We start from the raw sequence: 24,472 nt of genomic DNA on the forward strand, positions 1-24,472 counted from the left end.
ATCTCACCACAATTGTACAGAGTGGTTATCTGAGTTACCGTAGACTTTGTCACTTCAAAACAGTCTGGCCATTCTCCGTTGACCTCTCTCATCATCAAGGCATTTCCATCCGCAGAACTGGAAAATCCCAGGAGATCAGCAGTTACAGAAATACTCAAACCAGCCCATCTGGCACTAACAATCATGTCACAGTCCAAATCACTGAGATCCCATTTTTCCCCATTCTGATGGTTGATGTGAACATTAACTGAAGCTCCTGACCCATATCTGCATGATTTTATGCACTGCACTGCTGCCACATGATTGGCTGATTAGATAATCGCATGGATGATTGTTGGTGCCAGGCAGGCTGGTTTGAGTATTTCTGTAACTGCTGATCTCCTGGGATTTTCACGCACAACAGCCTATAGGATTTATTCCGAATGGTGCCAAAAACAAAAAACATCCAGTGAGGGGCAGTTCTGCAGATGAAAACACATTGTTGATGAGAGAGGTCAACAGAGAATGGCCAGACTGGTTCAAACTGACAAAGTCTACAGTAACTCAGATAACCACTCAATTGTGGTGAGAAGAATAGCAATTGCAGTGTACAATTGTGGTAAGATGAATATCATGCTATTCTGAGATGCGGGTTGGCGCTGTTTTGGTGGCACGAGGGAGACCTACAAAAAATTAGGCAGGTGGTTTTAATGTTGTGGCTGATTGGTGTGTATATATATATATATATATATATATATATATATATATATACACTATATGTCTTTCAATGTTAAAAATGTATTAATAAAAATGCAGAAATGAACATTAACCAATATTATTAAATTAGCTATTAACTTTTGTGTTAACTAATTCAAAACCTTATTTGTATAATGTTACCAAAATACTTTTATAACATAGTACAATAATGCAATTAATAATCAATAAGAGGAGTTAAATATGAACAGCTAGTCTATATGTTTTCAACTTAAATAATAATAAAACATTTTCTGACCCGTAAACCTGGTTTTCCATCTTTTCCATCAAGTCCCTCCATTCCAGGTGGTCCCTAAATAAAAAAGAAATGCAAAGCAAAAACAAAAGTTTAAATAGTTTGCAAAAACTTCCATATTTAGGTCTGCAATTATTCATTAGAATCATGGTGTGCTGAACATCTGCTTGAATAGGTGTCTCTCTAGAACATTTTGACTGACACTCACAGGCATGCCTGGGGCCCCGGGTGATCCTGGGGGACCTGAAGGTCCCTGTGGGCCCTGAACTCCAGCAGTACCCTAAGGGGTAGACAAAGTAAGAGTGAGTGCTTTATACAAAATCATCCACATTCCACATGTAAAGCCATTTTATGTCCAATATGCTGTATGTCAGCACACTTATTTGTGAAAGTGACCGTGAGAGATAATGCAAATTAATGTTAATGGAGAATCATCTTTTATCATATGTCACTATTCATATAAGGATTTATTTACAGGTTGAGAGGCAAATGTCACCTACAGTATGTGGTATAATTTCATTTATCACTTCATGTTCAGGCATTATGAGTACTGTCACTTGCCTTCTCTGCCTGTGGCCCTGGAGGGCCCGAGGGACCTGCTTTTCCTGGGAAACCTGGAGGGCCCTAAAGACACGATGGCAAAAGTAAGAGATCTGGTTTGTTCCAGTAACTAACAATCAGTAGGTTAGTGTAGTTCCAGTGGCACTATCATCGCTAAGGTCACAGGAATGATTCCCTGGGATGCATACTAATACCACATAATACCGTATACCATGTACTTTAAGCTGCTTTAGATCTGCAACATGCATTAATGCATAAGTGCATTAAAAATGCACTAGATTCATACAGATGAGGGTTATCTCAAGCTTAAATGGTCCTGTGATGACGAATTCCTACCGGTTGTCCTGGGAATCCTTGGGATCCTTGAAAGCCCTGCATACAAAAAATGTGACAACTGTTACTATGTGCATTGCGATTTGTAACAACAGCAACAAAGTTAAGGTGATCCATCTGGGAGCTTTTTAAAATGGATATACAAAGTTATAAATATTTTCCAGGAAGCACAGGTATATATACTGTATATACACACATTTCTCAGACCTTGTACATTTTAAAAAGCACGGAGAACAACTTGCTCTACATATTGTTATATCTAAGAATAAGGTATCATGATGAGAATGTGATTTCGAAAGATAAGCCAGATATAGAAACATATTTTAAAGAGAACTGTTTTGTTTGCAATATATGAGCGACATGCTTTCATACCTGATCTCCCTTTGGTCCCACGGGTCCCACTGTTCCTGATTCCCCTTTAGGACCCTGCCAGTCAAACAAACGTATGTTGTTTAACATCACAAATTGTCACAGTTTAAAGAACAATATTGCCCTTTTTGAGAAAGACAAGAAAAAAGTTTTCAGGCTGAATCTACAAGACGTTTGAAGCTGGCTTGTTTGATCCCACAGTTATTACCTACAAAGAGAACACAAAAGGGAATCTAGCTTCTATCATATATACTGTGCACTATTACCAGACATCCAAGATAGACATAAGAGGTTGTCTTGGAACAGCCAAGGGTAAAAAAGCCAAAACAGAAGAACTGCAGTGCTGTTGTGGGTATATCACAACTTCAGGCAAGAGTCGATATGTGTGAAACAGAAATAATAGCTGCATAAAGAATGTTTACTCACTGCTGGGCCGACTGGTCCTTGATAACCCAGAGATCCTGGTGGGCCCTATTTTAAAACAAAACAGCGAAAAGTTTCAGGGTGTTTTAAGAGTTCCTGTGTGAATGTACATAACTTTAGCATTACAGCTGTTGATCAAGGAGAAACTTCTTACAGATTCTCCTTTCTGCCCCGCACTGCCTGGACTGCCACGCTCTCCTTTTAGTCCCTGAAAAAAAAAAATGTTTTTATTCCACTAATTAGGGATGTTGATGATCAATCGATAATTGATTAATGTGTGTTAATAATTTGAACGATTAAGCTTATCGATCATCAGGGGCGTATCCAAGATTTTACCAGGTATGGCAAGAGTCGAGTAAGGGGTGGCATCCAGTAAAGTGGTGGTGGAGGTGGGGTTTGTAAAAGTAAAACATGAAAACAAGCACAGTTAAACTGCTGGTCTTCTTGTTTCATCCCAACCTATAGTTATGACAGTGATGGCCGGGAAAGCAGATTCAGCTGGCATCTCACCAGCACAAGAGAAACGGTATGTTATGTAGGCTACTGTGTTTACACAGCGTGTTAAGATTTGACTTATATACAAAGTTATTTATCTTGTACACAAGTTATTTTTAAAAGTAATTCATTAACAGTAATTAAACAATTCACAAAATCGCACTAAACATAGACACAATCTATTAAAATACACTGACCTGGGAATATTTTAAGAGGAAAATGTCACTATTTTTCTCCCCTTTTCTCCCCAATTTGGAATGCCCAATTCTCAATGCGCTCTAAGTCCTTGTGGTGGTGTAGTGACTCGCCTCAATCCGGGTGGTGGAGGATGAATCTCAGTTGCCTCCGCGTCTTTGCAATCTTATCACGTGGCTCGTTGCGCATGACACCGTGGAGACTCACAGCGTGTGGAGGCCCACGCTATTCTCCGCGGCATCCACGCACAACTCACCACGCGCCCCACTGAGAGCGAGAACCACACATTATAGTAGCCACGAGGAGGTTACCCCATGTGACTCTACCCTCCCTAGCAACCAGGCCAATTTGGTTGCTTAGGAGACCTGGCTGGAGTCACTCAGCATGCTCTGGATTCGAACTCACGACTCCAGGGGTGGTAGTCAGCATCAATACTCGCTACCCAGGCCCCAAATATTTGCATTTCTTAAGTGTATTAATTTAAATTATTTTTAAACTGTAGGCTACAGGCACATATTATTTGGAGCCATCCACTCGCGTTTTGCAGAATTAATGTTAACGATTAATTGATCGTTAATTTCCATGACGATCGATTATGAAAATGTCTGAAAATTGACTTCCCTACCACCAATCAGGCTATCACACTCATGAGGGTTGATCACACTCATAAAAGCAACAATAAAGGGGCGTTCACACATTAAGCGGTTTGTAGCGACTGATTAATTTCCATTCATTCAAGATTTGGCAATTTCCGGTAAGCATAGGCGATGCAACAATGTTGTGCAGAGTTATACTTTATGTGGTCATTTGGGGAAAAGATGTGGATGCAACTTACAGGGAGTCCAGGTTGTCCCATTGTTCCAGGATAGCCAGGATTGCCAGGTGCACCCTAGATAAAGCAGAATTGTAGGAGTATAAACAATAAAGCAACTCCATAAAACAGCAAACTAAATAATTCTACAGTATAATTATTGCAGAACACTTGGTTCATTAAAAGTACGGATGTTCTGGTGTCTATTCTTCAGTTACTCAAGCAAGACAAAGGTTAACTCACATGTTCACCTTTCTGTCCCGGAAGCCCATCTGTTCCTCTCTGACCTTGCTGACCCTATGGTTAAACAGAGCAAAGAGGCATTAGGGGCCATTCACACCGAACGTGGTTGCGTCCCTCTATGCTGTTTTTTAAGCTGTTTTTTCTATTTAAACAGGCGCTTGACAGATGTCTTTGACCACTGCGCTGCGTCTCGCTGGTTTTTCAGCAATGAAACATGTCCCCCTAAATGTCTATGGTGGTTACGGCCCTGACCAGTACTGCAATCAAATGTTCTTTCAGAGTCCTTTTGGTTTATTCCCTTTTCCCTTGTCATAATAAGTTATAATACTCTTTTTTTCCTAAAGGTATAGCCACAAGACGTAAAATCACTTACAAACCTTTTCTGTGTAAATTTATATTCAATTTTATAACTTCATTGCCGCAACGTCATACAGCCGTAAACCCTGTAATCCCGGTAATTTAGTAGTACACCACAAAAACGACGATTTACACAACTTTACAGCTCAAATAATAAACAAGTTTTAACAGAATAATTAATGTAAGTGCTTTTAAACCCTCCAAAAATTGGCCCCATTCACTTCTATTGTAAGTATCTCACTGTAATCTCAGTGTTTACTGGACTATTCAAAATTATTGTTGTGGTAATTAACATTATGCCTCAAATACTGTTGATTAAGTTTAACTTGTTTTGAAGCTGGAATATTCCTTTAATAATTTGTTGAAGAATACTTCCTCTTCTCACTGCCTTGCAGTTCAGATCATATTTCTGTGAGTTTAATGGTAATATATAACATCTTAAACACCTGCCACCAGCTTGGCATTTACTTCCTATGTAAGGGTTGAAAGTAAGGGGAATGAATTAATGATTCTGCCTTTCCTGTCATCTGTATTCCACAAAAACAGACAAATGAAACAAGGTTATTGCCTTTATTGTTTTTATCTTTATTGTCCGGGGACAAAGCAAGCCTAATAGCTATTGGATGCATAATGAAAAAGACGTAGGCCTGAGCTGAATCTCAGATTAGACAATTTATCAGTGAATGCCCACCTGCATAGATACATCACTTTGTTTTCTAAATAAGATGGCTAAATGGCCTGTGGGTGGAAAACAACATGCAGCTCTGAATGGCCTGTAAAATTTGTGAGAACATTTCAATGTGAAACATCAAGGACAAGTGGACTGCAATGTTAAAAAAATGTTCCTTAAAAAAATAAATAAAAAATAAAAATAATTCTGATTGGTCAAGTGGGGCATTCTGCAGGCAAAATATTCTTTGTCCATTTATTTAATTATTTAGTAAGCAACTATGTAATAAGCAGGATAATATGCAGTCAGTTGGTCGTTTTCGCAAAATAAACCCCTTCAAGATGATACAGGACACTTCTGATCACCTATAGAGCTTTATTTTTCAATAATGCCGACTGATTGCACATTATCCATTACATAAATTATAATGAAGTAGTGAGTTGTGTAGCAGGTCTCAAAGGGTAATGCAAGCTCTGTTGAATTAAGGTGGATTTGTCTCATCGCTTTAAATACTAATCAAGAAAGCTAGTGGCAAAATTGGTTGCCTCTTGTCAATGTCTTTGTTGTTGTCTTGAAATCTGCTGACTGCAGTCTCTTCAGCAGTTGAGTTATATCATTCTATTATCAGAGCAATTCCACTACAAATTTCAATTTAGAAAACACCAGATTACTCTAAATACATATTGTCTGTTTTTCTGTGCTAATAGGAAAATATAAAAAAACAGGGCATCGGAAAAATCAACACAGCTGATGTTGTTGTTTCAAACAGAGAAGTCAATTGAAGCAAATTAAAACAAGTCAGATGAAGCTCACTAAGCATAAAGCTGGACCACATTAAAATAAAATCCATTCTGGCTTCGACTCAATTCATCAGTGAGTTCAAATCTCTGCTAAAACATGTCATTCTAGGTGATGGAAAATAACGGCAAGGCATACACAATGGTCTCTATAGGGAGGTAATTGAACAAGCACAATAACAGTATAGATTTATTTCTCTGGCATTGCTACAAATCTTTACAAAGCATGAGAGAACAAGCAAGATGGGGTGAGATCCTGGGGCACTTAAAGGATTAGTTCACCCAAAAATGAAAATTCAGTCATTGTTTACTCACCTCTGTGTTGTTATAACCCTATATGACTTTTTCTTTCTTTTTCTTAACACAAAGGGAGAAATTAATGTATTATTTAGTGAAACTGTTGACTGACTGTTGATCTCCTGTGCGTGTTCATGATAGCGCATGAGAGCAACGGTTCACGCATCCTCCTCACGGCATGGGCCGTTCAAGCGAAAACTTGTTTTGTTTATTTAAAAACAGGTCCGCCACAGTGATAGTGACAAAAGAACACAACACAGCTGCACACAAACCAAAGAACAGAACTTACTAAACATGTCTGAAGAGTTTGTAGTTGAAGAATTGATGCATTTCTATGCCCAGCCTTATTTTTTACAGATAAAAATAAATAAAATAAATAAAAAGATGAATAAATGCCATAAAAGCATGTTCTAATGCTTTAATACAGCAGCATTCAGAGCTTCCTCCTATGAACCTGATAGGGAAACTAACATGAGCTGCACTTAAACGGCAACTGTCTATAATGTTGTTCTCAAAACTGCTTTTTTGGATGTTTTTCATTATAAAAACATCTAAATGTATTGGATCTGTATCCCGGTTTTTATCATAACAATGAATGGGTAACTAACTATGAAAACCAGAATTTGTCTTCCCCCAACACTAAACCAATCCCCCTGTGTATAACACATGTCTGGCAGCATTGGCATGGATGAGTTGGTGTGTTTGGACTTACAGGCAGTCCAGAGGGTCCAGGAGGACCAGGGAAACCAATATTGCCCTGTGGAAGACCAGAAATAAGAGAACACTTTGAAACATTCCTTTTTAATTAACAAAAGGAACAAAAACAAGCTGAAACCAAACAAATAATATTAATACAGCTCTGTAAAGAACTACAGTCTATAATAAGAACCAACTCCAGTTGGCACACAAAGCATTAAATCTCATTTCCCTCTCAAAATTAGGTTAGGTTAGGTTTGGGACCCTGGAAGGTTTTCTTCAGTTCTGAAGCATACCTGTAGGGGGCTCTCTAACCTCACAACAAATATTAATGGGGTGCCTTTTACTTTGTTTTTTTCCCCTAATAGAATGCACTGAACCTAAATGCTAATAACTAAATCAAGTTAGGCAGAACAATCCACCATGTGTTTCACTTCTAAAACAGGGGACAAGCATTGGTTTATAACTATATGATGCGTACTGCACTTTAAAAGCCATCTGAGGTCAAGTTTAGTCTCAGTTTCTAAAAAGAGAGGGTAAAAAAGGGAATCTGGCCGGTCATGTCCTCTTAGGAGGGGATCTGAGGAAAAACGTGGAAAGTGCAAACTTACCGGGTTTCCGAGAAGTCCAGGAGGTCCTCGCTCACCCCTAGGACCCTGTAATGAAACACAGCCGATGATCATTTTTAATAACAGATTTTTATGTTATAATATACAGTATATTTTATTGCTTGTTTATTAGATTTTTAAATGAAAAAGGTACATTTTGCTTTAGAAGGCAGCTGCCTATGTAAGCAGTAGACAGCAAGATATAAACTTTGTTACAAAAGAAAATTGGAGTATGTCGTTATTGTCTCTCTCACCGGCTCTCCTTTGTCCCCTGGGGTCCCTGGGAAACCTGGCATCCCTGGAGGACCGACACACTGACCACTGTTACCAGTCTAAAAAGATTGAACAGATGTGAGGTGCTACAATAAAGAAATGCACAAGTGAGGGGAAACTGAAATAAGGACTCTTAGGCTTTGCTCACACCATGCAATTTAAATCTATTTTGCTTGTCAGATACAAGAAAGAATCGTATTTCTTGTATCTGAACAAAGCCGTATATGTGAAGAAAGGGTCGGTTTGCAACAAAAGTATTGATCAACTGATCCACATACTTACAGGCCCACTTGGTGTTTGCTCTCTCTGCAGCTTCTCTTGACACTATGAGAGTGACCACAGATATACACATTTACAAATCTGTGTGCATTCTAACAGCACTGTATGTTTTAGAATGTGCAAAACTATTGAATACAGTGCACTGTAGCATTTCAATAGCAAATGAAAAAGAAAGCACAAAACAGTCACAATCATCCCTCTTTCATCCCTCTTACCCCCTCGCATCCTTCTAAGGTCTCAGCGGCAGGTTTGCCCTGATCTCCCTTCTCGCCCTTAGCGCCAACCATTCCGGGCACACCTGGTAGTCCCTTTGAGCATTCCCCACACCCCTCCTACAGTGAAGCATACACATGTCAGAAACACATGTCTACACACACTGCAAGGAGCATGCAAACTACTTTTGCTTTTCTTAAAGCGAACACCAGTGCTTGAAAGGCAGCAATGGTAAGTTTAGATTAGGTACTGAAGTTTAGGTACTGATTTTGCATAACATTAAGATGCAACATCAGTGCTGATTTGCAGTTGTCATGACACATAGTCTCTGTGTAGTATAAAGGTGGCTATAAATGGCTATCTGCAGGGTATAGACAATCAACCACAATCCAGTATGCAAATAGATGTAAGAAAGAGGACCAATCACAATACAATATGCAAATGTTAATGTCAATGGGTATTCTTCAAACTTAAATTACTATAAAAAGTATAAAGTTTGTAAAAACTAAAAATAGCACAACTAAGGCTGAAATTGTCTACAAAGCAAAGCATGAATGGTCTGTATGTTTAGCTAAAGTTTAATACCCTAAGTATTAAAGCTAGTGGTTTAGTCCCTAATCAGAATGTTTAAGGAAAATCAATACAGTGCTGCCTTGCAAGCACTATAATAAAAACACAAAGCACCTGTCTGCAAATATAGTCTACAGTAATCAGCATGCATTGCTTTTGATATTAACAAGGTACAGACAGACTGAGGAAGATGCATAATCGAAAAAAATTAAAAACACACCCCATGAACAGTATATTTAGTTAAAACTAAACACAGTTCTCCCAAAGGTATTTTGAAAGAGCAGGAATTCAGAAGGAATGCGTACAGAAAGTTTCAAATCCAGATTAGCAAAACTAATCTTGGATTGCAAAATAGGTTTATGAATCAATGCTTGTTCCAAATTTCTACACTTAATGAACCATGAACCATGCTTTTACTACGGTAACCATAGTTAAACTATGTATCATGTAGTAACACCATATAAACTCCAGTATTTTGCAAAAATTGACCATGGTTGTAAAATAAAAACAAATAAGTAGTAGGTATGTTTACCAGTGGTATTTGTACCACTGTAACAGGTAACAGGTAAAACTATCCTTTATAGACAAATTGAATGGTTAATTTGTGGTACGCGAACTATGGTATCAAAAACATGCTTTTTAAAACCATGGTTTCCACAAAAAAAAAAAAAAACATGGCTGGTGCAGTCACGGTTTCTTAAGTATTATTATAATAAAACCATGGTTAATTTGAGATTTTCCATGAAAGAGCATTTTATCTGGAAAGCATGAAATTCTATTTTAAGTGACTTATTTGTGTACAAAAATCTGATAAACATATACAAGTATAAAAAAACAGAATCACATACATTCTAAGTCTCTTTCAAAACATCATAAATGTATTCTATGCAATTTAGCACATGTAGCACATGATTCAATGCTATTCCAGATGAAAACACACACATTGCACAGATGTCTTGGTAATGTACATGCACATGTACATGTGTTTGGATAGGCAGGTTATAAAAATAAAAAACAAAAATCTTAGAACATTTGCAGTTATTCATGGCATGAAACAGATTGTAATGTGTGCATTTCTTTACACAGAGAATGCAGCTGTTTAGTTGCACATGCACACTAATGGACAGATGGAAAACATCTGTCAGTTAATACAGCTAAGTAAGTGTTAGACTGAAGGTTATGGTTTCCTTACCTTGCCAGGGAAGGATTCATCCTGAGGCAGAGCAACAATAGGCTGTGGTATGGAGGAAACAGATACATGAGTAAGACATGGTGACTGTATCAAAAAAAGCTATTTCATATCACAACAACTGCATAAATAATTATAATAAGAAGTTAAGAACACAGAGTGGCTATAGTAGCTTAAGACCAAAGCAATACAGTACACTTGATGTTCTATTTATTAAAGCATTGCTCAGAAATGAAGACATGGCACATACTTATGATCTCATTATAACATTAATAACAAAAATCACATTATTTTAATAGGGGACCCATTTTTCGTGAAATTATTCCCAAAATCCTATACTCTGAAAACAAATTAATGAGATGAACAATTTATTACACACTACACTACTGCCATTTATTAAGCTGTCATTTCAGAACAGTTTACTGACTAATTGCATTTCTAAACATGTAAATGAATATACAATATTACTGTAGTTTGTCATTTACAGTTCAGATAAGATGTTATTTTCACACCCCACTTTAAAAAAGCAATAATTTCAGAGCACAAAAGACTTTCAGAAGGACAAAAAACACATTGGTTCACTAGAATTGCCAATGGCATGCCAATGCGCAACACTCACAACGCACCTCAGATTGTTAAGGAATCCAATACATGTAGAGTATGTAATAAAACCCCAGAGTAATTTGAGACATCTGATTGAGGAATTCAACTCAAATCCCACTTTAACTCAGTCCAGTATATTATGTGCACTTGGTCCACATAGCCCTTTTTCGTTTGGCATAGGGGACTGAAATATTTTGCTAACTAGAGTTGAATCTGAGAGCTTGGCAGAGGATGAGAGTGGTCCTCAGATGCTCTTACAGGTGGCATGAGCGTTCAGTGGGCAGATTTTAATGTACTTCATGTACATCATCTCCTGCTATCGTGAAGTGGTTCATTATGAGACCTCTCCTATTGAGAGAAATACACTCCACCTTATGCCATCCACGCATTGTATTGTTCCAAGTTACTGTAATTATTGTTTTAATCCAAACTACCGCAATTACTGGTTTAATATGTAACAGTGTCATGGGTTTATTTTGTTTCTGAATAAGCTCTTTAGTTTAGCAATTTTACTTTTGCAAAGAACCATCTCAGCTTTAAATGTTATTTAATACTTTTATTTAATAAATATTAAATTATTTACATTTTTCATTTAATTATTTGGTATATGGCTCTAAGACCATCATGTTGTTCCAAAACAATGTAACGTTTTATATTTTCCCATGCAGTTACAATGAATGGGTATCTTTCAACCTTCAAAAACAAAACAAAAAAAATCTAAAACACTTTAAAAGTATCATAAAAGTGGCCCATATCACTCACGATCTATATCCCAAGCCTTCTCAAGCTATTTAATAGCTTTTAGTGAGGAACAGAATTAACCATTTCAGTCATTATTCAATGAAAATCTTGACATCTGTCCTAAATTTCCTTGCCACATTCATAAGAGTTCATGAGAGTAGAAGTGATGTCCAATTTGTGAATGATTCGTTCTTGTCAGTCGGATCTTCTTAATTAATCGGTTGACTGATATTATTGGTGAATAACACAAAGCTATCATATGACTTCAGACGACATGCAATAAAGCGTACAAGGTGAATTTACCACCTTTTTGAAACTTTTATAGTGCTTTTGTGTCCTTTGTGATGTTTAAAAGCTACAGTCCCCATTAATTGCAATTGCATGGAAAAGAGCGATCAGTAAATTCTTCAAAATATCTCCTTTTGTGTTCCACGGAAGAAAGAAAGTCATACGGCATTGGAATGGTCAGTAAATGATGATGGACTATAACTTTACTAAACTGTAGCTTTGGGATTAGCTCGATCTGTTGCTATGAGGTTGGCAAACGGAGAGTTAAACGGATAACACGGTTCAGATGCAGATTATCTGATTGTGCTCTGGAAGAACTTGATGGTTGGAATCTGTTGATAGAAGTGGAGCAGTGCTGGGACTGAAGTCCAGCCAAATTTCCACAGCAGGCTGCAAGGCCTGAGCTCTGACTGAAGGATGGGCCTCTGGCCAGCTGAGAAAATATGCATGCAGAGAGGCAGGGCCATTAATGCTAAAATCCTGCTCTCAACCAAAGATCTAATGGCTGTTTCAGTACCACACATCACTCACAATAATGGTTGCCCTAACCGAAACTCAACACAATGGCAGTGTTTACCATTACACAAAGCCTCAGAGACTGTGAGTTAACATTGAAAGGGTAATGGGACCTTCGGCGTCCATGAAGGACACACAGCAACAGAAGCATCTCACAGTGTGCTGAACTAGATGCTAACAAATGCTTACTGGTTTCTTTTTCTATTATAAAAAAATAGCTGATGGTTCAATTCTATTGACATTGTGAATCAGCTCTAGCAAGCTCTGTGTCTCTGCACAGTTTATTTCCTCAAGTGGATTCAAAGAAACAGACTGCTCTCCTTCTATTACAGATGTCGACCAATCAGACTCCTTACTATCTGATTAGATAATAAAGCTATTGAACGCCACTATATCTCCTCCCCCTGTCTGGTTACTCACTGCTTGGCCGGGTGGACCCGGTTTCCCTGGTAGGCCATCATTGCCAGGGATACCCTGTAAGAAGGAACTGAGGTTGAATTGGTTTAGCCTGTGGCCACATTCTGGACACCTCCATCTCCAGCGGGGCAGAGGGAAAGTAGCCAAAGCCCTGGACCCTCTCCTGGTTTGTGTTCCAGCTCGGAGGAGACATTTACATTTTCTTGCCTTTCTCTGTCTAGTTTTTAATTTCAGTTCTTCTGAGGCTTGGGAAATCAACACAATACCAGGTTAAAGACCACACAGTGCTCATGGTGAGATCTTACAGAAGTAGTAGTTTTTGTTCAAATTGGTGTTCATTATTGTGATGATATTGATTATGGTTTTGCTGTAGGTATCGGACTAATTTAACTTTCACATTTTGATTGCCCAGCTGGGCTAATACTTAAAACATAACTGATAAATATTTATGAAAATGACCTCACAGTGAGCTCTGCATGGTTTTTAAATAGAAAAAGCAGCATGATCCCCAACCACTAATTTAATTAAGGTATTACATTTACATTACATTTAATTAATATTTTGCACAACATTTTTGCTATACATTAAGGCTTTAGATTTACGTCTATGTTTACTTTAAATTAACTTTTAAAAAAGCAGAAGCATTTAAAAAGCACATCCCACCGCACTAACCAAAATTCCCAGAAGCCCCTTTAAAGCATTAGTGCAAATTTTAACAGTGCATTTTTTTAACATCACGGCCATTTACAAATTACATTACAGTGCATATTTAACATGCTGTGAATCAGTACATTTAATGTGACATTGCATTTATTTAAAATTTAAATGGTCATTTTAACTATTTAGCATTATTTGCTACATTAAAATGTATTTTTTATAAAATTACTGAGTGAATAGAGAACTTTTACAGAAATCGTAACATTATTGGTGCATTTAAATAAGCTTTGGCTGAAGCCCATAGTTACCCATGCAGCTCCCTCCCCAAATACCATAGAAGCCCCAGAAAGAGAGAGGGCCAGAAGAGGAACAGACAAACAGAGCGGAGGATTCACCCTGATGCCAATGCAATTGTTTTTTTTTTTTCCATACTCACTTGTGGGCCTGGAATTCCATTGAACCCCTGGGGACCTGGAGGACCAGGAGGGCCTGGTGGTCCAGGAGGCCCCTGAGACACATTAAGCACATTGAAATTAGCAAAAATAAATTGAAGGAATTATTAAATAAGTCAGGATCATTTAGAGTCAGGATTATTCCTAAACCCCTCTTTCAGTTCTGAATTAGTCATTTTGTAAGAGTAAATCAATTTGCTGTTGTACAATGTCATAGTACTAAGTTTACAGTATGCAGAGATGCAAACAAAGGCTGTATATATATATATATATATATATATATATATATATACACACACACGTATATATATACTGTATATAGCATGTATTTGTTATCTAACCATACGTGTCCACTGGCGCGGAGATGAGCAGGACTTTTCAACTTATTCCCTATGGGTAAGGGCGACCGCCAAGTTCGCCTATGCCTAGAAATTGCTCTGCTATGGGTGCTCAAAACGTAGTCTCATAAGAACTCTTAATAATTCTGATGAATCCTTAACATTTTGAGATGGCAAAATCAAAAGACGTCATTTCACCTGGCTTGTACGAAAAGGTACAATTTTTAGACCAACCAATCCAAAAACAGAATTTCACACCTATCAGACACTTTATTTTAAGAAAGAAAACATCTTTGAGCAGATTTGGTTACTCATTCCATATTTATTTTGGCTATGCAATACAAACGACTGATGTATGTCAATGTGTAATACGCTCCCCTCGTCTCATTCCAAACGCCGATGTTTTCTTTCTTCCATGGTACACAAAAGTTATTTTCCTATTAAATTTATGGTTAGGTTTAGGTTTGGGTTAAGGGTTAAATTTATGAAAAAATCTTAACAACATCGTTCGTTGGTTCATTTATTTTTCTCTATGGGAGTAAAAGTCACACGTTTTTGTACGAGCCAACTCGTATTATTATTATGACATTTCATGAGACCGGGTTGGAGCTGAGCAACAGGTTCATGTGGGGCGGATTTTGCTATTTTCAGCAGTACAAAGCAAATGTTAAAAAAGTAAAAAAATTCCAACCTTATGTAGATGAGTTCATTTTAATGCCATAAATATGAGCGCATAATTAACAATCGCGTGCGCATTATTTTACATCCGCGTAAGGAAACATGAAGAACTTGAGTGCATGTTTTCAACCCTTATGTGCATTATTGACACTCGCATGCAGTATATTACAGCCGTGCGAGGAAACGGAAGGAACCCACAAGCTCATTTTTAACACTTTATATGCACGGTGGAAGCCAATCACTGATATGCAGGCAAGCCAAGATTGTGATGTCAGTTATAAGCCTTTAAAAACCTTTTGCCGATAATATTGGAGATTCTGTTGGAATCAATGCTTAAATCACATTGTTTTTACATTGATTCACAATTTTTGAACTTTCAGTGTGGCTAAGCTGTGGCTGTGTTAACAAAAGTGTACTACATAACAGATAGTTCCGACTTTAAATTCTGATTGAATGAGGCACATTCAAAGTCAGTGTAAGCAGAGTTTCTTCTGCACCAGTGAACACGTAATTCCCTCTAACTGCATGATGAGTCAGAGAAAGTGAGAAAGTAAGGGAGAGATAGAGGTGGGGAGTGGGGGGGTTTCAGGGAGAGATAGAGAGTGAAATAGAAAGCCACACCTGAGGACCAGGCTGCAACCTGTTCTCACCACCTGGGACACCCTGCAAGACATGAGTAATCAAATTCAGCACTTCAAATTACATCAGGTCTACAATGAACAACATCACATTTATTTCAGTCAAGTCAGTACATTTAAAGTGATAGTTCACCCAAAAATGAAAATGCTGTCATTATTTATTCACCCTCATGTTGTTTCAAACCCAGATGGCTTGAACATAAAAGGGGATGTTTTGCACAATGAAAGGTTAAGTTACCATTCACTTGTACTGTATGAAAAAAAGCTGCAATGAAAGTGAATGGTGCCTGAGACTAACATACAGCCTAACATCTTTTGTGCTCAAGGGAAGAAAGTTTAGAACAACATGAAGGTGAATAAATGATGACATAATGTTTATATATATATATATATATATATATATATATATATATATATATATATATATATATATGGGTGAACTATACCTAGGATGTATGTATTATCCTACATACTTTGAGTGAGCATGTGTGAGTGTGTGTTAATGTTCTCCTGATTAAAAACCAATGAAATAAAGCATGAGCTCACAGGCCCGCCAGTTCCTGGAAATGTATAATGCAGACAGTTGCACTCTCCTGGTTCACCCTATGACACACAAAAAAACAAACACTTTGGTCACATTGATGGTTCTGAGTAGTGATTTGTGATTGCTGTTTGCCTGTGCAAAACATGCTGCAATGATGCTAAGTTGTTTGTGCTAAGCGGTGTTGCTATGAGGTTGCTAAGGTGTTATTGGTGGTTGCTAGGGGTTTGCTTTCTGGTCCACCTACTGGCCCATGTCTCTATTAGCATATTAACATGCAGAGTTATAATCAAGCTACAGCAGGTTTTTGCGTAGTCAAGCTAGTCTTCATCTGTCTGTCCAATACATAACATAATACGTAATCGAATATTTGAAGAAAGGACATCAGCTGAGTAAGTGATGTAGATGTTTTCCAGTTGACCTTATGTGTCACATTAGCATGCAAAACCAAACAAAAGAATACTGTCTCCTCATCCATCAACAATATACACTCACTGAGCAGTTTATTAGGAACACCTGTACAGCTATTTATTCATGCGATTATCTAATCAGCCAATCGTGTGGCAGCAGTACAATGCATACAATCATCAGATACAGGTCAGGAGCTTCAGTTACTTTCATCAACCATCAGAATGGGGAAAAATGTGATCTCAGTGATTTTGACCGTGGCATGATTTGTTGGTGCCAGATGGGCTGATATGAGTATTTCTGTAATTGCTGATCTCCGGTCTCTAGAGTTTACTCAGAATGGTGCCAAAAATAAAACACATCCAGTGAGCAGAAGATATGTGGCCGAAAATGCATTGTTGATGAGAGAGGTCAACAGAGAATGGCCATACTGGTTCAAGCTGACAGAAAGGCTACGGTAACTCAGATAACCACTCTGTACAATTATAGTGAGCAGAATAGCATCTCAGAATGCACAACACATCGAACTTTGAGGTGGATGGACTACAACAGCAAAAGATCACGTCGGGAACTTTATTAGGACCATAGTGTTCTTAATAAAGTGCTCAGTGATTGTATGTTCCTTCTGTTCGCAATGATACCTCTAACTTGTTTGGGTTGCATTTGACTTTCGGGTTAAATACATGTAACATGTCACCTTCGACTTTCGAGCATGGAAACTGTGGTCCAATTAATAGGTATACTGTACATGCTGCACAAAGCCAAGCTACAATCGCATTGTCAACAGTAGGTCTGTTACACTTTAGTCCAACTGAAATTGTGCCAGTGCAATTTTTGCGGGGTCGAACTAAAGCATTTAAATGACATTTTAAAAGGATGAATTACTGTTTTAGTCCATCTGAAATCGAACTTTAAGTGCATGTAAATGTACTACATGATATATAATAATACCAAAATATGGTTTGGATTTTTTTCACCAATTTTTTCTCAAATCTGAGCACACATGTCCAAAGCACAAACGGTGTGGGATTACATTCCAAAAATATAAAACGTAGGTTTAGGGGTTTGTTCAAATCCCTAAACTTAAGTATGTACAATATCAGTCACCACAAAACATTCCCAACATGCAAATCACAAGTAATGCTACCGTATGTCACAACATAATGTGACATGGATTACAATAGGATCTGCTCTAGAATTCCTCCCTGGCACTCAACTGGAATGACAGAGCACTTCATCACACTTTGGAGGAATATGCATCATTTGATATCAGCTGCCACTTTCCTCTGTGTTTAGAAAAATTTGTCTGGGAGACAACAGAGGACATTAAAGAATGAGGCATTTCCAGGGCTTTACTTTCGAGCTCTCTCTTTCTCATCTCCCTCACTCTCACTTTCTTTCTCTTTGATACTCTGTGATGGCAGATTACAGATGACAGCTGTTATATTCACCAATTAATAGCTCTGTTTCAGCTCGAGGGCTTTTTTTTTTTTTTTACTTTTTCAGGATTGTCAGACTCTTCTGTCAGACTTCCCACACCTCTGTTTGTGTCTCCAGGGTGGACACATCACTGTCCGAACAGCCGGTCCCTCTAAACACTACTCCTCCTATTCTTCCTTCCCTCCACACACACAAACACCGACACAAACTCCAAAACACATTGAGCTGCCTCCGTAGGCAGCATTTTGAGGACTGTTCCAAAATATAGGCAACTTAATTATGCTGTCTCCTTAGATATATCGCTTTGGCCAAATTCTAAGGAAGCATCACTTATGTCCTTTGTGGAGAAGGCAAAACATTGTGATGAGCTCAGTAAAAAAAAATTCCAAGATAGCAGACAAAGCAAGAGAAACGTTGATCACAAATATACTTATATTTCATCGATAGCAAAAAACTATCAACAATAATTCAATCAAATTATAAAACAACTATTGTACCCACTATTAGTGTGTGCTATGTATTTTTATAATTATTAGGCATCATGTCGATTCCAGAAAGGTGCCCCGCTTTGTAGCTTAGCAACGCGCTAACGTCAGTCTCTGCAGAATGCAACAGTGCCCGCCCACTTACTTAGCCATCTGGGTTCCGGAAGTATTTTTCCCCATTAATTTTTCCCATAGACTTTTCATAAAAATCCTTCATAAAAGAGTAGTAAGCCATGAACCAAACCACCCATACAAAAATCAAGAGTTCAAGGCAAATTTGCCACAAAAAGCTCATTTGCCAAGTGAAAATAATTAGTGGTAAATTTGCGGCATATTTGTGGCTAGTTTCCAAGAACTCTAGATTTTTTGTAAGGGCAACCATCCCTGAGGCAAATCACAACACTACAAACTTCTTTTTGAGGCAAACAAGTATTTGAAAATCAGACAAAAAGACAAAGGTACGAGACTGTGTACTTACTGTCTTTCATGAGGGCATGGACTACAATCCCATGAAGCATTGCAAATGATGATATTGAATAAAAACAATGGGAATATATAAAAAATATTGATTTTAGGTTGTTTATTATAAGTATAGGAACAATATATTTGACGTTTATTTCAAAATATTCTGATATGTAAAAATAGATAAGTGGTTTAAGATTAAGTTTAAGACTCGATTACATCATTCACAGTGCTTCATAGGAGTGGGCGGTCACTCTGAGGCAAGTTTCGTGGGCTTGGCTGGCTGCGGTTCACCGATTGGTGAAGCTTTCTCTGCTGGACCATGGGTAATGTAGTTGTTTCCCATGAATTCCGTTATCAAACACGATTTTTAAACAATGAAGTTGAAATAATGCAGGCAGATGGCTTCAACTAAAGCATATACCATCGATGAACAACCTCAGAGCTCAAGGTAGGTCTGTTTTGAAAGGTTTATAAGTTATCATTAAAAATCCATTTGTCTATGAAAAAAAAATAAAGGGGATTTTTACTTCCTACTTCCAGAACCATACTGTTGCGCTCGATTGGAATAAATTTTAATTCGAATCTACTATATGGAGTGCTTTTTGTGAGTTGCTGACTATGTAGAGTTTCACTGATGATATTCAGTGACGATTAGAAAGCTGCCTCAATGGCCATTCAAAATGAATGCCTTGTTGTGTTAATAAGCTTAATGCAGCGAAATGAATGGGAAAACATGCATGTGTGTTTCGATACATGTTTTTAAAAATTGAAGTTCTTTGAAACTAACATGCCATCTTACTAATGTGAGAGATGTTAAAGAGCTTTAAGACGTAGTGTAAAAGTCAAAGATGCCATCCAGAGCAAATCTACATAGAAAAATAAATACAAACAGCACGGATGGACACAAAAATGAATTCGGTGTAAATGGACCTTTAGAGGTAGCTAGGATAAGTTTTGGAAGACAGACATTTTCTCACTGTTTTGAAGGACCTTCAAATCGCTTCCCCAGCTCACTGATCCAGACACTTACCTTGTCACCCTTAGGACCAGTGGCTCCCTGAAAGACAGGGAGAAACACAGAAGGCTTAGTTAGACAGTGTTATTGTGTATCTCTCCAGGGCCTGTGAGATGAGTGTGGATCAGGGAGAAGAAGGGACAGGTGATATGATGAAAGCAGACAATGTGTTGCTGTTAGGGATCCAAACAGAGTCAGAGATGACCCGAGTCTGTCTCTGGATTCCCACCTCAAGCTCTCTGTAACAAAGCCCCAGGTATATAACATCTGATGCAACGAGAACAGATGACGCTGCCTTAGCTTTTTTTAATGAGCCAAGCTGTGCCAAGACAGCAAGCTCTTGCTGCCTTTGTCTCAGTGGATTATGGAAGTTTATTTGATGCCATCTTTAGATGCAAGAGAAATTTGATTAAAGGGGTCATATAATTAAATAAAAATGTATGTGAAATGAAAACCACTGGTGCTCTCCCTGGGATAAGGGTTTGCAGTTGTGTCAAATATAGTTTTTAACTGCTCCGTCTTTCAATAAAGGCATCTTTCAACACCTGCATTAGGTTTATAAAACAATTAGTGCTGAAATGTGCTGCATAAAAGATGTGCTTTGCTTTCGAGCCCTGGATATGGTTGGTAACAGAGAGTGTGTCAATGCCAAGAGAATGTGAAATCAGGGAATAAGGTGAAGGAGAAAATGAAGAGATTGCTGAGAAAAAATGGTGATATGTGGAATAAATACAAAAGAAGTTTACTTACAGGGATTCCATCCTGACCTGGGATTCCATGCGCCCCTGTGTTACCATCCTTACCCTGATACACCAATCACACAGATACACTAATAAAATGAATATCCCATGTATAATATCAAGTATCAGTAATCAAAATCTTTCTGCCCACGCATGTTCTTACCGGTGGTCCAATTGCTCCTATTCCTATTGGGCCCTGAGGCCCTGGTGGTCCCTTGTCTCCCTTTGGTCCCTGTTAATGGAAAGCAATCAATTAAGACAGAAATGGAGATGATCTCTTTTGGCCTGAAAAGCACTGTGTCATTGTGGTGGTGACCTACCCTCTGCCCCAATGGTCCCACTGGACCTGCAGGTCCTTGTTGTCCTTCGGGACCCTGTAGGACACATGTCCTCCATTTGTTAAGAGTACACACAGAATGCAAGAAAGCACTGATTGGAAATGATGAAAAGATGGCCAAATATGTACTGGACAAACTTTGTTCAGTTAATATATGGGAAATACAGTGTATGGCAATGTAAAACATTTATGAAATAGATTATTTCATATTATTTATTTTAGTATGTCTTATTTTTATTTATTTATTACTTTGACTGGTTGAATCGGATTGCTTTGGGAGAAATTCTTCCTTAAGGGGTCCCAAAGATTTCCCCCAAGCTACAAATCTACTCTACTAAAGAAGCAAATCCTTGTAATCCTTATAATGACAAAACAAAGAAATATTGTACACTTACAGCAGCTCCAGGAAATCCTCTAGGTCCCTGCTCACCCTGGGAGAGAAAATAAAAAAATTACAATGGACTGGTGCATTAAAATATTTATTTAAATACCGTGGAGGCATGCACATTTATCTAAAAATAATATGACATCAATTAAATAACTGAGTTGAATCTCAAAATCAGTGAAGCTAAAGTAAACATTTTTTGACAGATTAACGTGGCTGTTTATTTACCTGTGGCCCTGGAAGACCAATACCTGCAGGTCCAGCATCACCCTAATACAAACATAGCAAAAAGCCTTAAGTTATATTAAGTCAACTCTACGGTCATTCTTATCGTTCTGGCACACACATGCGTTCTCTTTGCACATCAGTCAGGTTTTACCTGGCTGCCTTTGAGCCCTGGAGGCCCCTGGACACCAGGTGGTCCTGGTTTACCCTACAGAATGGAAATAAACCAGAATGAGTCCAGATTCAGCAGGATATTTGGCAACAGCTATTGTGTTTAGCATCAAACATAAATGCTACCCTGCTGATTCGAGTCAAAATCATTAAAATATTGCTGCAGATTAAACTGTTTACCTAATTTATGGACACTGTACACTTCTGGGATTTTCATTTCTTGTCTGACAAGTGTGGCAATGTTAATGCATTGCCTCATTGCAGATTTTAGTACAAGTTTAATACTTAGGGTAAGGGGTTTAGAACAAAACCCTATCCCAAGTATGAACAATGGTAATAGTGATGCTTAATTTAACAAGCTCCTGTATAGCAAAAACTTCTCACCTGTTTTCCTTCTCTGCCCTCCCCTTGCAAACCTGGCTCTCCTCTTTCTCCCTTTAGTGCCAGTAAGCCAGCCACATTGCCTTGTCCTTCAGGAAGTGATGGACAGCTATCACATGCGTCTCCCTGGTGACGGAGACACACACAGACTCAAAAAAGGAGGAGGAAAGGCTCTGGCATTTAAATCACAGTGGAGAAGAAATCCAGTTCACAAAGATGATTTTTGCCTATGCATCAGTCATATAATACTTGTTTTTAATGATTATATTTTTTTTTATAAAGGTGTAATCTATTATATCAAAAATTAAAGAAAGATTATTTTAAGATGCTGTGAAGTAGTGTAATTTAGCAGTGGCAACCTAACACATCAAAATTATTCATCGTACAAAAACGTCAAACATTAAAATCTCTAAATATAACCACGAACTGCACACAATGAAATGTTTTTTTTACCTAAAATATTTTGCTTTTTATCCAAATAAAAAATATTATTTAAAGGGGTCATGACATGAAGAATACAATTTTCTTGATCTTTTAACATATAAGAGGTCGTTGTACTATAAAAACATACAGTAAGTTTCAGAACTCAAAACTTTCTCCTCACTGCAAAAAGAGCATTTGTTGAAACCAAGCTGCCAAAACAACTCATTCTCTACTTCCTCCACATTGTGATGTCACACTGTGGTAGACATTGGCATCTGACTGCCTCCACAACAACACATCAACACCTACTTTACCTTATCACTTCCATTGCCTGCCCAGTAGTGGTGAGCAGTGAGATGGCAAGTAGATAGAGCAGGTCAATCAAGGGCAGAGAGCCAATCATAACAGTGGCCGTGCACTGTCTTAAAGGAGAAGCAGCACGAAAACCGAGCATTTCTGACAGAAGGTCAGAATGAAATGAAAATGATCATGTTTTATAAATATACTACTAATATTTACTAATATTATAAATGAACCTCAAGGAATATATTAAAATAATAAATAATGCATATCATGACCCCTTTAACATCACTGAATCAACCTGACCACATTCATCATCATCATCGGCGGTCACTTGAGATTGAGTTTGACTGTCCTTCTACTGGGTCATTATGGTACTTTAGGAGGGCGAACAGGCCAATCCTGGAACCACACATTTTGGGGCAGTGAGGGCAGGGGAAAGATGTGTTTTGTGTTCCAGTTTGGGCCTTATTGGTAGCTTTCTCCTAACTGAGTCTGCACTTTTCTTCAGTAGTACGGAATATATTGTTACTGAAGAGCATAACACCTGTTTGAACAAACTTACTCCAGGCTTCCCTTAAGGTTTACTTTTATGTTATCTTTGTATATTTTCTTTTGACCTCCTGGGGCCCGACGACCTGTCAACAGTTGAAAATACAGGACTTATTTTGGAAGACGTGAGTCTGTCATCCAGATAACATGGCCAGTCCATCTGAGCTGTTGTTGTGCAATCATTGCAGTGATGGTGGACATGTTGGCCTCCACGAGAACGCTGGTGTTGGTCCGTCTGTGCTGCCAGCTGATCTTGAGGATTTTCCTGAGGCATCTCTGATAGTATGTTTCTAAAGATTTCAGATGCCAGCTGTATGTGGTCAATGCTTCTGAGCCATTATTTAGGGTAGGGTGCACTACTACTTTGTAGACCTGGATCTTAGTTCTGGCCTGCAGGTCATGATTTTCAAAGACCCTTTTCCTCAGTTTTGAGAAGCAGCACAAGCACAGCTCAGGGCGATGGTGTATCTCATCATCAGTGTTCGCTCTGGAGGCTTCCAAGGTATGGGAACTGATCTACCTTTGCAAGTCTGGTGTTGTTAACATTGATGATTGGAAACAGAGTGGAAGTGTTTTCATTTGGCAGTGAATGGTAAAGGATCTGGGGCTTTTTGATGTTGAGTGCCAAACCAAGTTGCTTGTACGCCTTTGCAAAAGATTCCAGGGTGCAATGCAGGTCACCTCAGAGAGAGACACTAGGGCGTTATCATCAGAATACTGCAGTTCCATGATGGATGTGGTGATAGTTTTGCTTTTGGCCCTAAATCTGTTTATGTTCACAACATTTCCATCTCTTCTGTACATGATTTTGACTCCCTGAGGCACATTTTCACCTATAAGGTGGAGGATGGCAGCAATGAAGGGTTGGAGCAATGATATAGCCTTGCTTAACTCAATCCTGAAGGGCTC

The 24,472-nt window shown here is 38.2% G+C and overlaps 1 protein-coding gene across 3 annotated transcripts in view; it reads right to left on the reverse strand.

The window, feature by feature from the left end:
* LOC127425320 (collagen alpha-1(XVI) chain-like) overlaps window positions 1-24,472 on the reverse strand; it is a 99,592-nt gene that overhangs the window by 13,491 nt on the left and 61,629 nt on the right. For 2 of the 3 annotated variants that reach the window (XM_051671169.1, XM_051671168.1), the window contains 27 exons: window positions 22,292-22,414; window positions 21,891-21,944; window positions 21,740-21,781; window positions 21,522-21,557; window positions 21,110-21,163; window positions 20,953-21,021; window positions 20,800-20,853; window positions 20,065-20,091; window positions 16,242-16,298; window positions 15,679-15,720; window positions 14,026-14,097; window positions 12,936-12,989; window positions 10,371-10,412; window positions 8,611-8,727; window positions 8,399-8,440; window positions 8,098-8,175; window positions 7,847-7,891; window positions 7,252-7,296; window positions 4,419-4,472; window positions 4,200-4,253; window positions 2,829-2,882; window positions 2,678-2,722; window positions 2,255-2,308; window positions 1,886-1,921; window positions 1,550-1,612; window positions 1,197-1,268; window positions 992-1,045 (listed from right to left, as the gene is read on the reverse strand). In XM_051671169.1, coding sequence (XP_051527129.1) covers window positions 992-1,045; window positions 1,197-1,268; window positions 1,550-1,612; window positions 1,886-1,921; window positions 2,255-2,308; window positions 2,678-2,722; window positions 2,829-2,882; window positions 4,200-4,253; window positions 4,419-4,472; window positions 7,252-7,296; window positions 7,847-7,891; window positions 8,098-8,175; window positions 8,399-8,440; window positions 8,611-8,727; window positions 10,371-10,412; window positions 12,936-12,989; window positions 14,026-14,097; window positions 15,679-15,720; window positions 16,242-16,298; window positions 20,065-20,091; window positions 20,800-20,853; window positions 20,953-21,021; window positions 21,110-21,163; window positions 21,522-21,557; window positions 21,740-21,781; window positions 21,891-21,944; window positions 22,292-22,414 — 1,539 coding nt within the window. The remainder of the gene's footprint in view (window positions 1-991; window positions 1,046-1,196; window positions 1,269-1,549; window positions 1,613-1,885; window positions 1,922-2,254; window positions 2,309-2,677; window positions 2,723-2,828; window positions 2,883-4,199; window positions 4,254-4,418; window positions 4,473-7,251; window positions 7,297-7,846; window positions 7,892-8,097; window positions 8,176-8,398; window positions 8,441-8,610; window positions 8,728-10,370; window positions 10,413-12,935; window positions 12,990-14,025; window positions 14,098-15,678; window positions 15,721-16,241; window positions 16,299-20,064; window positions 20,092-20,799; window positions 20,854-20,952; window positions 21,022-21,109; window positions 21,164-21,521; window positions 21,558-21,739; window positions 21,782-21,890; window positions 21,945-22,291; window positions 22,415-24,472) is intronic. The other variant, XM_051671170.1, reaches the window with a different exon arrangement.

This window comes from Myxocyprinus asiaticus, chromosome 34 (genome assembly GCF_019703515.2).
Source record: "Myxocyprinus asiaticus isolate MX2 ecotype Aquarium Trade chromosome 34, UBuf_Myxa_2, whole genome shotgun sequence".
Classification (NCBI taxonomy): Eukaryota; Metazoa; Chordata; class Actinopteri; order Cypriniformes; family Catostomidae; genus Myxocyprinus; species Myxocyprinus asiaticus.